General features: G+C 49.2%; 1 protein-coding gene across 1 annotated transcript in view; it reads left to right on the top strand.

Annotated features, from left to right (window-relative positions):
- Positions 1–14,747, top strand: part of CACNA1C (calcium voltage-gated channel subunit alpha1 C) — a 755,167-nt gene that overhangs the window by 645,875 nt on the left and 94,545 nt on the right. Inside the window, 4 exon segments of the mRNA XM_068141830.1 lie at positions 68–214; positions 1,062–1,263; positions 1,732–1,890; positions 6,379–6,489. Of these exon segments, the coding sequence (XP_067997931.1) occupies positions 68–214; positions 1,062–1,263; positions 1,732–1,890; positions 6,379–6,489 (619 nt within the window).

Genomic DNA, 14,747 nt, shown 5'->3' on the forward strand with positions numbered 1-14,747 from the left:
GGCCACTTCCTCTCAGTGTACTGGGAGTGTAGCTCTGCCCTGCTGTCTCTCTGCTCTCCACCCACAGAGGCTACTACATCACCTACAAGGACGGTGAGGTGAACCAGCCCATGATACAGCCTCGAAGCTGGGAGAACAGCAAGTTTGACTTTGACAACGTCCTGACTGCCATGATGGCCCTCTTCACCGTCTCGACCTTTGAGGGCTGGCCAGAGTGAGTCCTTCTGGGTCCGGTGCAGCACTAACAATGTCCTCATTCATTTCAAAAGAGAGGATTCCAGTGCAAAGCCTTTGGCCCATTCTAAGTGTTTCAATGAGCCTCAAGCCTTCAGAGCAGCAATAGCAGCAATAGTAGCATTGTGCTCTTTTGAAGTTCCTCAGGACCTGCAGGTGTTGCTGTCCCTGTGTGTGAAAACAGTGTCCCTGGCTCTTCCAAAGTGCTTGCCGGCAGTAGCAGTGCTAGCAGTGTTTGATACAAGTCTCCTGGATATAAATGGCTATGAAATGCCTGCCAGGCACTCAGCAGCATCGCTGGGTGTTGCAAGTTTCCTGATGGAGCCAGCAGGGCACTCTGAAACCCAGCAGTATGGGCACACATGGGATGTCTGAGCAGGCTGGGCTGCCTGTGCCACGGGGGCTGAGGACCCCCACAGCTCCAGTCTAACAGAGTAACATGTGCATGCAGGGTAGAGAGAGGCTGACCCTGACCTCTTTCACTGGGTGATGCCAGCAGCAGTTAACAAGTGTTAAAAGTGCTGAGATTCCCTTCTCACCAAACTCAGGTCCCAGCAGCACAGACTCTCCTGGGCTCTCTTAGCTAAAGGGCATGCTTTTGAGACAAATGTGAGTTGTTCACCTGTGAAAGCTTTTCACCCCTGAACAGATCCAAATGTGTAAAGTCAGTAAAGAACCAGGTCTTCTCTTTTGCCAGGCTTTATGCTCAGGGAAGTGCAAGTCTGTGCACCTGGGAGAAAATCAGAACATTAAACTTGCTATCATCACCTGTGAGGCCTCGGGGCAGTTGCAGACTTTCTCTGCATTGAGCTCCTGTTTGCTTTCAGGTTGCTGTATAGGTCCATTGATTCCCACATGGAGGATGTAGGACCCATCTATAATCACAGGGTTGAGATCTCCATCTTCTTTATTATCTACATCATCATCATTGCTTTCTTCATGATGAACATCTTCGTTGGTTTCGTCATCGTCACATTTCAGGAGCAAGGAGAGCAAGAGTACAAGAACTGTGAGCTGGACAAAAACCAGGTGAGTTACTGCTCCTTCTTGCCACTGAAGCTGAAAATGCATTGAGGATAAACATTCCAGAGAGAAATCCACCCAGAGAGGGACATGGAAAGATTGCCAGCAGAATACAGCAGCAGACTGGCTTCCCTGGCAGCCTTCCAGGGGGCAGGTCCAAATAAACCCAAACAACAAATCCTTCTGTAAGATGTGCTGAGGGGATAAGATTTGCTGAAACATTTGTGCTGTGGCCTTTGGCTGACTGAGGTTAGGTGGGCATGGCAGCATTGCCTGGCCAAGGAAATGCACATGGAACTCTCCAAAGGGTAGGGGGGTGCATATTCAGGTTCCAAGCCAGCAGAAGTTCTTCCTTCCAAGCATTTTCGTTTCAGCAGAAAGCTTGCAAAGCATTTTGGTTGTATTTGGAGGTAGCTGACTGAGCAATCCAGGGGGGTGGGGATGATTCTTACATCTCCACTGCCTCTTTCACAGCGCCAGTGTGTAGAGTATGCCCTGAAAGCCCGGCCCCTGCGGAGGTACATCCCTAAAAACCAGTACCAGTACAAGGTCTGGTATGTGGTCAACTCCACCTACTTTGAATACCTGATGTTCGTGCTGATCCTGCTGAACACCATCTGCCTGGCCATGCAAGTGAGTAAGCAAGCAGGAAAACCTCACAGGTGATGAAGCAGAGAATTGTTTCAGTTGGAAAAGACCTCGAAGAGCATCGAGTCCAACCGCCCACTTAACCCCACCATGGCCAGCAGTGCCATGGCTCTGAGTTCTCTTAACACCTCTAGGGATGGTGACCCCACCACCTCCCTAGGCAGCCTATTCCAATGTCTGACCACCCTTTCATTAAGGAAATTTTTCCTGATGTCCAATCTAAACCTTCCCTGCCACAATTTGAGGCCAGTTCCTCTTGTTCTGTTAATTGACACTAGGGAGAAGAGACCAAGACTCACCTTACAGTTGAGATGCTGGAAGGTGTCCAGGGAAGGGCAACAAAGCTGGGGAGGGGTCAAAAAAACACCCCAAACAAAATGCCAAACACAACAAAACAAAACCCCAACCCAATCCAAATCAAACAACCCCCAAACCAACCAACCAACCCCCCCCAGCACCCAACCAAAACCCCCTATTGATAAATACCATACCTCTGTGGCTCTTTTAGCACTGGGTCCCTCAGTTTAAGAAGGACATTGAGACACTTGAAGGTGTCCAGAGAAGGGCAACAAAGCTGGGGAGAGTCCTTGAGCACAGCCCTGTAAGGAGAGGCTGAGGGAGCTGGGGTTGCTTAGCCTGGAGGAGACTCAGGGGAGACTTTATTGCTGTCTACAACTATCTGAAGGGAGGTTGTAGCCAGGTGGGGGTTGGTCTCTTCTCCCAGGCAAGTAGCACCAGAACAAGAGTACACAGTCTCAAGCTGTGCCAGGGGAAGTTTAGGCAGGAGGTGAGGAGAAAGTTCTTCCCAGAAAGAGTAACTGGCCACTGGGATGTGCTGCCCAGGGAGGTGGTGGAGTCACCACCCCTGGAGGTGTTCAAAAAGGGATTGGATGTGGCCCTTGGAGCCATGGTTTCATTGTCAGGAGGTGTTGGGTGCCGGGTTGGACTCAGTGATCTCGAAGTTCCTTCCCAACCTGGTTAATTCTGTATTGTGTAAAACATTTAATGATAGGCCTTTGCCTGACTTGCTTCATTGCTCATTGCCTTACTGTCTGTGCATTGATTTTCTGTACTGTGCAGAGATTTTTTCCAAACATCTAATGTGAACCCACCAAAGAAACATTTGCAGCTGCACCCATGACAGAGAAAAAGATAGAGGTGGTAGATCACCATGTGCTGGTGGGAAAGCACTGAAAGGGAAGGAGTCAAAGCCTTTACTAAGTAACCAATTTTCCTAAGTCCTACCTTCCTTTCAGGCAGGAAATGAACCTTCACAGACACCAAATGTCCTGTACATTTCCCTGGCTCTGTGTGCTCCTGGCTTGGTCCTCCCAGCCTGTCTCTGCACAAGGCCTCCCTCACCCCCCTTTCTTTTTCAGTCAGTCCCAAACTCCATCTACTAAGCTTATCCCTGTACTCCTGGTTTTCTTGGCCACTTGAGTCCCATCCCCTTCTGCACTCTGCCTGCTGAATAGCAAGCCTTCCTGCCACTCTTCTCCTTGAGCCCATTCTTCTTCCTCACCCTTCTCTACTTTGCCCTTTACTGCAAGTCCAACTCCCTGTGCACTCCTACACCATCTTCCCTTTTGCCTTCAGCATCCCACCACTGTGTTTTCCACTGCATCAGTCTCAGTCTGCTCTACTCCCTGCCTCCCTCAAAACCAGCCTCAGGTTTCCACCACTCACTAACAGCCTATGTCTATAGTCATGGTCAGTTTTTACCTCATCTCCTCTCACTGTCTCCATTCCAATCTCACCAGATTTATTGTCCTCCCTCCTTTTCATTCAGCTGGCTCAGCTCTTCCTGTCCCCATTGAGAAGGCTTCCTCTGCTGGCTTGCCTAAAGTACCAACAAAGGAGTGAAGCAGCATGAGCACAAGTGCTCTGCTCTCAGCTGAAGTATCTACTGCCCTGCTGTCATGAAGCAAGAGAGAGGCTCTAGCATGGCCTCTGTGAAGCTCTGAAGCATGTTGTGTGACAATAGTGCACACCCAGGGCAGGCAGAGCTAGAAGCTGTGAGACATTTGTGAGCCCAGAGGCAGGTCAGCATCTCTGAAGATCATAGGAAGTCTGTGTACAGCTAGAGAAAAGCAGCATTTTGCCAAGGCTTATGCTGTGGCCAGGCTTAGGTCAAACATCATCATGGACAAAATCCACATTCCAGTAGAATTCCCAAGTTCTTAGGCAGAGTCCTGCAGTTACCAGAGAGTCTTTCAGGGAAAATGATACAGGACATTTTGAAAATGCCTCAACAATGGTTTTTTCTTTTCCCTGGCCTGGGTTTCAGCTGCAGCTGAGTTGTTTCCACTAAAATTCCTTCTAATAAAGGACACTGAGCCAATGAAAAGTTACCCTAGCTGGTTTCAGCTTATCAAAGTTAAGCAACTACAAATGGCATCATAGAATCACAGAATTGTCAGGGTTGGAAGGGACCTCAAGGATCAGCCAGTTCCAACCCCCCTGCCATGGGCAGGGACACCTCACACTACAGCAGGTTGCTCACAGCCACATCCAGCCTGGCTGCAAACACCTCCAGGGATGAGGCTTCCACCACCTCCCTGGGCAACCTGTGCCAGTGTCTCACAGCCTCCAATGCCTCACCACCCTTATGATGAAGAACTTCTTCCTAACATCTAATCTAACTCTCCCCTCCTCTAGCTTGGATCCATTCCCACCAGCCCTATCACTCCCTGACACCCTAAAAAGTCCCTCCCCAGCTTTCTTGTAGCCCCCTGCAGATCCTGGAAGGCCATAAGAAGGTCTCCTTGAAGCTTTCTCCTCTCCAAACTGCACAACCCCAATTCTCTCACCCTGTCCTCACAGGAGAGGTGCTCCAGCCCTCTGATCATCAACATGAACTGATCTTGCAGCATGAACTGGAAGATGACCTTAGAATAAGGCAATGCAATCAGTCTTAAGTATAATGATCTGGAAATAAGGATATGGGGAATGAGGTGGCAACATTTGCAGAAGATACTACTTGAATTAATCAATGGAAGACAGAGAGTAACTTCATAAGGACTTAATAAAGTTAAGTGAAGGAGCAGCATGATTGCAAATTGAATTCTGAGCTGACAAATGCAAGATAATGCACATTGGGAAGTTCTGAGTTGAGCTGCTCATGTGCTTTGCAGAGTCCTGAGTTAAAAGTAATTAGCTGGGGAGTGGCTTGGTGTCATTCTGAGCAGCTCAGGGGCACCCCTGTTCACTGTGCAGTGGCAATCAAACAACAACCAAAGAGCAACCCCTGTGCTGGGGAAGTGTGAGATAACAAACACCAGTCGAGACTGTCTTGGACCATGGTGGAGTTTCATAGTGAGCCCTCAGCTGGAGTTGGAAATGCAGTGGAGGCAGCCCCTGTCCAAAAGGTGTTGTAAAAAATAGAGGAGATCTAGAGCCAGGTGACAAACAATGTCTAAAGGTATGGAAATGGTTCTGTCTGACAAGAGATGAGAGATGGGGCTGGAACACCTCTGCTGTGAGGATAGGCTGAGGGAACTGGCATTGTTCAGCCTGGAGAAGAGAAGACTCCAGGGGGACCTTACCACTGCCTTCCAATGCCTGAAGGGATCCCACAGGAAGGCTGCAGAGGGACTTTTTACAAGAGTGTCCACCCACAGGACAAGGGGAAATGGAGTGAAATTGAAGGAGAATAGGTTTAGATTGGATCTTAGGAAGACATTCTTCACTACAAGGGTGGCAAGACTGCAATGGATTGTCCAGAGAGGTTGTGGATGCCTCCATCCTGGAGATGTTCAAGGCCAGGCTGGATGTGGTCTTGAGTATCCTGGGCTGGTTGAGGTTGTGGATGCCTCCTTCCTGGAGATGTTCAAGGCCAGGCTGGATGTGGCCTTGCACATCCTGGGCTGGTTGAGGTTGTGGATACCTCCTTCCTGGAGATGTTCAAGGCCAGGCTGGATGTGGCCTTGCACATCCTGGGCTGGTTGAGGTTGTGGATGCCTCCTTCCTGGAGATGTTCAAGGCCAGGCTGGATGTGGCCTTGCACATCCTGGGCTGGTTGAGGTTGTGGATACCTCCTTCCTGGAGATGTTCAAGGCCAGGCTGGATGTGGCCTTGCACATCCTGGGCTGGTTGAGGTTGTGGATACCTCCTTCCTGGAGATGTTCAAGGCCAGGCTGGATGTGGCCTTGCACATCCTGGGCTGGTTGAGGTTGTGGATACCTCCTTCCTGGAGATGTTCAAGGCCAGGCTGGATGGGGCCTTGAGTCGCCTGGGCTGGTTGAGAGGTGACCCTGCCCATGGCAGGGATTAGATGATCTCTGAGGTCTTTTCCAGCCTAAGCCCTTCTATGGTTCTATGATATGACTCTATGAACTCTGAACTGACAACAACTGGAGTATGCTGGGGGCTTTCTGTAGAGAACCTCGACAGAAAGGGAGAGCAGGAAGGCTCTGTGGGTTTCTAACTGGCTGCTGTGTCCATTCCTCATGCTGCTGGGCTGCTATTTTTCAGCACTACGGTCAGAGCTGCATGTTCAAGGAAGCCATGAATATCCTCAACATGCTCTTCACTGGCCTCTTCACTGTTGAAATGGTCCTGAAACTGATTGCCTTCAAACCCAAGGTAGGTGCTGGAGATGTAGAGTTCCCTGGCTGCTGTGTGTGTGTGTGTGTGTGTGTGCATGTGTGTGGGGCAGCTGTGAGGAGAAGGAGGAGGTGAAACTTTCTGATCTATTACCCCACCAAAAACTGAGCTGGGCAGTTGCTCTCTGGATTGGAGTCTCAAGATGTTTAATAACTTTTTCATTGGAGAGTAGACAAACCAAAAGAACCCCCCCAAAAAAAAAAAAAACCAAACCAAAACAAAACAGAAGTAAACAAAAATCAAAACAAAACAAAAGCAAAACAAAAACCAAACCAAACCAAAACAGAAGCAAAACAAAAACCAAAACAAACCAAAACAAAAGCAAAACAAAGCAAAGCAAAACCAAAACCAGGCAAAACCAAAAACCAAGGAAAACCAAAACCAATAACAACAACCAAAAAAAACCCACCACACCACAAAACCCCAACCAAACCAAACCAAAACCAACCAAACCACACAAAAACCAAACAAACCCCAAACCAAACCCAAACCAAACAGCTACCTGCTAACAGAGAAGGTTCCCAGCTCTCTGTTTTCATCAAGTGAAATAGTGATGCTGTGGTAAGACTGGAACCTTTGCCACTCTGAATGTTATCCTGATGCTCTCTCTGTCTTGTCTTAAATCAATTATAAATAGCATCCTGTGATTAGCCTCCTGGCCCAAGTGCAGTTAATCAGGCATGACTCATTTTGAGTGAGGAGCTTTGGGAAACATGTAGTTATTTATTTATTGTAGTCCTTTATTTATTTATTCCTTTCTTTCTTTCTTCCTTTCTTTGCTCCTGGGAGGCTTCCATCTCAGTGGTAGTTTGAATTGCTTTTAGGTTGGACTTCAAGGCCTCATCGATCACATTCGGCACCCCCAAGCTGGTCCTAGCTGCAAGTACTGTCCTGCCTACTGGGCTTTGTCACACTGCTAGGATAAGTGCTCTAGCTGCTGCAGTGTGGGCTGTGGTTATCACCTACAGGCTCTTCCAACCTCTCTGACCTCCCTGAATTTGACATTGCACAAGTCTTTCTTCTTTGTGGCTTCAGTTCGTGAGGAAAGGAGTCCTGGTGGCCAAACACGGGGAACTCACGGCCTCTCATGTAGTCAGTGGTACCTTGGCACATGAGGCTGGACCTTGAATGAGGACCTTGACACACTGGAGTTGTCAAGCCATAGCTTCATAGTTTCATTCAGGGTTGGAAGGGACCACGAGCATCATCTAGTTCCAACCCCCCTGCCATGGGCAGGGACACCCCACACTAGATCAGGCTGCCCAGAGCGTCATCCAGCCTGGGCTTAAACACCTCCAGGGACAGGGCCCCAACCACCTCCCTGGACAACCCATTCCAGGGTCTCACCACTCTCATGGTGAAGAACCTCCTCCTCACATCTAGCCTGAATCTCCCCACCTCTAGCTTCATTCCATTCCCCCCAGTCCTATCACTACCTGAGATCCTGAGCAGTCCCTCCCCAGCCTTCTTGTAGCCCCCTTCAGATACTGGAAGGCCACAATGAGGTCACCTCGGAGCCTTCTCTTCTGCAGACTGAACAGCCCCAACTCCTTCAGTCTGTCCTCATAGTCATGTCTGAAGCATCATTTGACATTGGTAAAGGCTCAGAATAACCCTGTCTCATGATTGTCATGATTGTCCTTCACACCAAACATTCAAGGGATCCCTGAACTTCAGAGCTCCTCCCAGCTCCTACCTGTGATGTTCCTCAGCTACTCAATTCAGTCTCGCTTTCTCTTGGTACTTCTGGTTTGACTCAGCCTCTCTCTCCTTCTCCCACATTTGCTAGTATTTCTTCTCAGACAAGTCACAGTTTCTTCACCTTTCTTTCTGAAGCCAGTCTCACTCTCCTAGCTGGGATGTAGTTCTCTTGGAAGTCAGGAGCATCTTGTGCAGCCCTGGTGAAGAATTGATTTCCTTTTTGTCAGTGGGGTCTCATTTACTGTCTTGGGAAATCTATCATCACCTGTTTCAGGAAGTCTCTGCCTTTCAGTACTGAGGTGTCTCATCATGTCTACTAGCAAGCAGCTCTTCTGTCACTGTGTAAAGATGCCACCTGCACACTGGATACCCACAAATGTGTCTCACAGGCTTCATAATGTCCTCTGATTGCTTGGTTCTACTTTACAGGAGATCCCTAACTTGGAGAACTTTTGGTTCTCCGCAGGATCTGTTTTGAGTGTTTAGAGAAAAGGTTAAGCCAGTTCAAACACTGAGCTCTGCACATGCACAAGGTAGGCTTTAGCTGGCCTGGTGGCCTCCAACAGTAAGGAATTGACTTTGCTGATCCTGGAAGGGCTTTCTGCTTTATGGGTCTTACTTTCCTGTGTTCAGATCTCCTTTTCAAATTTTACTGCAGAGCAAAACATTAAATAGAATCAACCAAGAGTAAACATCTCTCCTCCAGCTAGCCAAACACTGGAACAGACTGCCCAAGGAGATTGTGGGGTCTCCAGAATTGGAGGCTTCAAGATTGAGTCGGAGGAGCCTTTCATCAGACACAGTTTAGGGATGTGTGATCTGCCTTGAGACAGGGGAATGGACTAGACCCTCCCATGAGGTCTCTCTCAGCCCAAGTTTCCATGACTCTAGAGTTTCCAAACTAAATACCCAGCTACTGCACTGCAGTAAAAGTGAGAATATAGAATATAGAAAGAAGTTTTCCCTGAGATCAGAATAGTAGGAAGACTTCCCAAGTAAGAGACAGAAAACAGTCTCAGGCTGGGTCCTGCCCATCCTGAAAGAGCAGCTAGCAAAGAGAATAAATCTGTCTCCAATCCTAGTCTGGCCTGCAGGCCAGAAGCAGGACCCAGCTATCAAGCTGCTCTTTTAAATACCTTCAGGAAAACAAAGATCTCTTTCTCAAATGGAGCCACAGGATTTACAGGGAAGAGGAAGAAGAATGAAGTTGTGAAAACAAGGACTAGAGCAAAGAGACATGCCCCCAGCTGAAACATTGCAGTCCATTTTGAAGGGGGCTTCAGTGTTTTCCCAGAGTCACAGAAGCTCAGGGGCTGCATGAAGGAGATGGTGATGATTTTTAGGGCAGTTTTAAACCTGTCAAAGTTCCTCATCGCTCTTGTTCTCATCTGCCTCATCATCATCATCCTCCTCCTCTTTCTCATCACCCTCCTCTTCCTTGTCTTCTTCCACTTCATCATCTTGTCCTCTTTCTCTCCCTCAGTTCTGCACTTCAGTTCCTCCAACTTGTTCTCCAGGGTATTCTGCTCCATGCTCTCAGCCTGGGCTTCTGTTGGGCCATGCTGGGGCTCTAGATCAGCCCTGCGGCCTTGGTGGAGCCCTGGGGACTCTCCAGGGACACCAAGTGAGTGCAAATGGGCCAATGGATGGACAGATGGAGGGCCAAGGCTGCAGGAGGTGTGAGGAGTTAGTTCAGCAGCTGTGTGGCTCTGCCTGCTGCCTACCTACCATGGTGGCAGCATCTGACCCTGGAAGCTCAAGCACCCAAATCTTGTCTGGGTCAGGACAGTCCCCTGACACTCCCTGACATCCAACACCACCCAAGCAGGCACTCAGGGGTCCTACCCATGCACCCCACACATACCCCAGGGCTGGAGTCACCTGAGGTCTCAATCCTTGGGGGTCAGCATCCCTGGAGGTGTTCAAGAAGAGCCTGGATGAGGCACTCAGTGCCATGGTCTGGTTGAATAGTTAGGGTTGGGTGATCAGTTGGACTTGATGATCTTGGAGGTCTCTTCTCACCTGGTTAATTCTGTGGTTCTGTGTGGTTGTGTGATATTCACACTGGATTGTGTTGAGAACTAGTTGGGTGACTCAGTTTGGAGCCATCACCATTCCTTGTGTCTATTCAGCACAAGGATTTGGCCATCAGCCTTCATTCCTTGTGCCATGTTGGCTCAACCTGCTCTCCAAAGAAGGAAACCTCCCCCAGATGACCACTTGAACAGATGTGGGCCAGCACTGGGGGGGCACAATCTACTTCTCTTTGGCTTGCATATTGGGATGGAAGCTAAACTTGCCTCCAATACATTCTGATGTGATTCTCCCAGCACAGAGAAAGGTGTTACCTCAGCTTTCTACTTAGCCAGACCTTGTGTCATCCCACTCAAGGTATAAAACCAAACTACATCTGCAGAAAAACCATCTCCAAGAGTCCACAAGAAGTTCCTTGTCACCTGGGTGAACATCAGGGGGGCACAGCCATCATCCTCTCCCCCCTAACCAAGTTGCCCAGGAAAAGAAATTGGATGCTGAGTGATGTTAGCGTTTCCCAGGTGTGAAGTGGTGAGATCAAATGCTCCTCAGATCTCTGCTGAAGGCAGATTTGTCTGCCATTTCCTGAGCAATAAAGCTCAAGCTCTTTTGTCTGGCTTTGAATTTGTGCCCAGACATCACCGTTTCCTGTCTGAAGAGTAGGATCTGTGAGTGACAAGAAGGCAGCAGGAAGCCTGGTTGGCTGCAGGTGTTGTGTCCTCGCCTTAGCCACAAGCCCCAGCAGAAGCTGACAAAGCTGAGCTGGGCACAACAGTGAAGCTGGCAAAATTCACTCTGTTTTATGCACTCTTCTCCCTGCCAACAAATCACAGAAACATTCAGGTTGGAAAAGCCCCTCAGGATCACCAAGTCTAACCCAGAACCCTCTCTACAATGGGTCACCCCTAAACCACAGCCCCAAGCACCACATCCGAGCTACCTTTAAACACAGCCAGGCTTGGGGACTCCACCACCTCCCTGGGCAGCACATTCCAAGGCCTGACCACTCTTGATGGGAACAAATTCTTCCTACTGCCCAGTCTAAACCTACCCAGTCCCAGCTTGAGGCCCTTCCCCATTGTTCTGCCACTAATCATCCAGCTTCGTGGTGCTTAATCCAATAGTGGATGCTGCAGCTAACCTCCAACTGCAGCAAGCAGTACAGTAACTGACTTGTAACTGAAGCAGTCACCACAGAGCGCTCCCTTCCACAGCTGTTTCCTTAAAGGCACCTTGGAGTGACTGCTCTGCAGCAGACCCAGAGGATCCTGGGTTTCTCCATCCGTGGAAGGTGGAACAAGCTGCTGTTTGTTTTTACCTTTACCAGAGAGAACTGGGACAGAGCTCTGAAGTGATCAGAGCTGCTGTGATCACCCTATCTATCTTCCTCCAGAAGGCATCACAGGGATGTGCCCATGTGGAGAAGCTTTGGGGGAAGTCTAATATCACAGAGCCACAGAAGGTTAGGGGCTGGAAGGGACCTCCAAAGCTCATCCAGTCCAACCCCCCTGCCAGAGCAGGAGCACCTAGAGCAGGTCACACAGGAACACATCCAGGCAGGGCTTGAATATCTCCTGAGAGTTCCTGCTGCAGACAGTGGTGTGGGGATCACTATGCTGTGAAATAATGGAATGCACTACAGTGACAGCTGTGTTTTATATGCATAGCAACAGCAAAAGTGGCAGTTTCTGACTGACTGAAGGGGTTGTTTTGCTGTATCCAGGTTTTGCTGCTTTGCTTCCATGCTGGGAGGCCACATGTCCTTAGTTGCTACTCTTGATAGTAAAGGTGAAAGAAGCAAACACAGACAGTGGCACAGACATTAGGCAGGATCATTTTTGTGCCTGACTGTGAAGAATCAGCATGGGTGCTCCAGCCCTGCAACTAGTTCTCTAGGTGAGGCCACACCTCAAGTGTCCTGTCCAGATCTGGGCACCTCAATCCAAGAGAGATGTGGAGGTGCTGGAGCCAGGGCAGAGCAGGGCAAGGAAGCTGGGAAGGGCCTGGAGAAGAAATCTGATGGAGAGTGACTGAAGGAGCTGGGGATGGTTAGTGTGAAACAGAGGAGGCTGAGGGGAGACCTCCTGGCTCTCTACAGCTCTCTGAAAGGAGGTTGTGGAGAGGTTGGTGCTGGTCTCTTCTCCCAGGGAATTAGTGACAGAACAAGAGGGAACAGCCTCAAGCTGCAGCAGGGCAGGGTCAGACTGGACAGTAGGGAAAAAAATTTCCCAGCAAGAGTAGTCAGGCTTTGGAATGTGCTGCCCAGGGAGGTGGTGGAGTCCCCAAGCCTGGCTGTATTTAAAGTTGGTTTGGCTGTGGTGCTTGGGGCTATGGTTTAGGGGTAGACCTTCTAGAGTAGGGTTCTGGGTTGGACTTGGTGATCCTGAGGCTCTTTTCCAACCTGAATGCTTCTGTGATTCCATGGTTCTTTAAGAGCAAGGATCAGCTGATTGAAAGGCCAGATATAGGAGTGAGAAGGCAAGTCTGAGCCAGGGCTCATCCCCTGATCCTTACAGAATGTATGTGAAGAGGGTAGAAGGAACAGACTTTCTTAACTAAGCATGCTGTAAACACTGGCATTGGTTACTTTCAGCAGCAAGTCCCTTTGGCACCTGTCCCTTTTATTCACCATCTTCTGTGAGCAGTGTTTTGGTTTGTTCAGTCTCCAGGGAGGCTCTAGAGAGGAGCAGCAGCCACATGCCAGGCAGGGCCACAGCCAGCCTCTAACAGCTCTCATGTTGCTGTGTGGCACACGCTCTGGAGGAGAGGATCAGTTCTCCCAGGATTTTTGCAGGATAAATCTGAGTACTGTTTGAGACATCTCACCTGTGTCTGATGTGCTCTTGACAGGAGGCTGTGCTAGCAGTGATCAAGAGAGATTTGGGATGATTAGGTCTGCTGATAAAGAAAGCATCCACTGCATGCCCTGCATCTCCTTACAGAGTGTTAATGTGCTGCTCTGGAGTGAAAGCCCCTGATGAGCTGAGTGTTTGTCTTGGCTGGTGCTCATCACCTGGTCCAAGCCTGGTTACTTCAGAAACAGGCAAGCTGGAAGAAGTGGTCTTGAGCCAAGGCCCTTTGCTGCTTTGCTCTTCTAACTTGATAAATTCTCCAGCCAGTCTGGTGAGCTCTTTGCCAGTTCCTGCATGCACCAAGCTGCTACTGCTCCACACTTTCTGCAGAGAAAATGACTCCAGGAGATGAGAGGTGCTGTGCTGTGCTGTCTGCTGGGCTCCCAGCTACCATTCTCCTGGGATTCTTGCAGAGGAAATCCTCACAAGCAACAGTCCATGAAGGAGCAGCTGCTCTGCCAAACCTGCCTGGGGTTTATCTTTCAACTCAAAGACAGCAACTTAAAATGGCTATTCATCTGAAGCTGTGCCATCTGTCAGTTCACTTGCTAATATGGGGATGGACATTCCTCCAGGAATTTCAGATCTTTCTAGCTCCTTGGCTGTTTTACTGATGGGCCACATTTACCATCACAGAATCACAGAATGGTCTGAGCTGGAAGGGACCTCCAAAGGTCATCCACTTCAACCCCCTCTGAGTCAGCAGGGACATCCTCAACTAGATCGGGCTGCCCAGAGCCCTGTCCAGCCTCACCTTGAATACCTCCAGGGAAGGGGCCTCAACCCTGGGCAGCTGTTCCAGTGTTCCACCAGCCTTGTGGTGCAGAGCTTGTTCCTGACATCCAGTCTCAATCTGCTCTGCTCTAGTCTGAAGCCACTGCCCCTTATCTTGTCACTTTTTCTTTCAGGAAACATTTCATCTACCCCTTATTAGCTAGGACAGGGGTAGGAATCTAAGAGAGATGGATTTTCTACAACTGTTTCACTCACCTCAGACTAGGAAATACACATGAGTGGAACTACTCCCATGAGTAAAGCCAGGGCCATATCCATTTGTTGTGTCCAGTACACATCTCTGTGTGAAAACAGAGTCTTGGGGATTTCCTCTGTGGGATTATGACTATCACAGAAGCTGCAGATCACATCCATTCTGTTTACCAGGTGCTTTCTGCACCTTTCTTTCCTGGGTGTTTATGGATGTTACTTGCAAAGCAGCCTGAAGCAAAGCTTCAGCTTGGCCCTCATTGATCACTGCTGCTTTGCTCTCAAGCCTTGCCAGTCTTTAATGCCATTTGTATGGAGCAGAGTTCAGTCTTCCATGCACTGTCTCCAACAAGTTTGGCATTCAGCACACGGCATACAATCCCATGTGAGCCCTAGGCATATATTCCCATGTGATCCCAAGGCAGATAATCCCATGTGAGGACACAGTCTCAAGCTGTACCAGGGGAGGTTTAAGCTGGATGTTAGGAAGAAATTCTTCCCAGAAAGAGAGATTGCCCATTGGAGTGTGCTGCCCAGGGAGGTGGTGGAGTCACCATCCCTGGAGGTGTTTAGGAAGAGACTTGATAGGGTGCTTGGTGCCATGGTTTAGTTGATTAGATGGTGTTAGGTAATAGGTTGGACTCGATGATCTCCAAGGTCTTTTCC

Source organism: Melanerpes formicivorus, unplaced genomic scaffold, assembly GCF_026170545.1.
Source record: "Melanerpes formicivorus ecotype bairdi unplaced genomic scaffold, bMelFor1.0.p_v2 SCAF_8, whole genome shotgun sequence".
Classification (NCBI taxonomy): domain Eukaryota; kingdom Metazoa; phylum Chordata; class Aves; order Piciformes; family Picidae; genus Melanerpes; species Melanerpes formicivorus.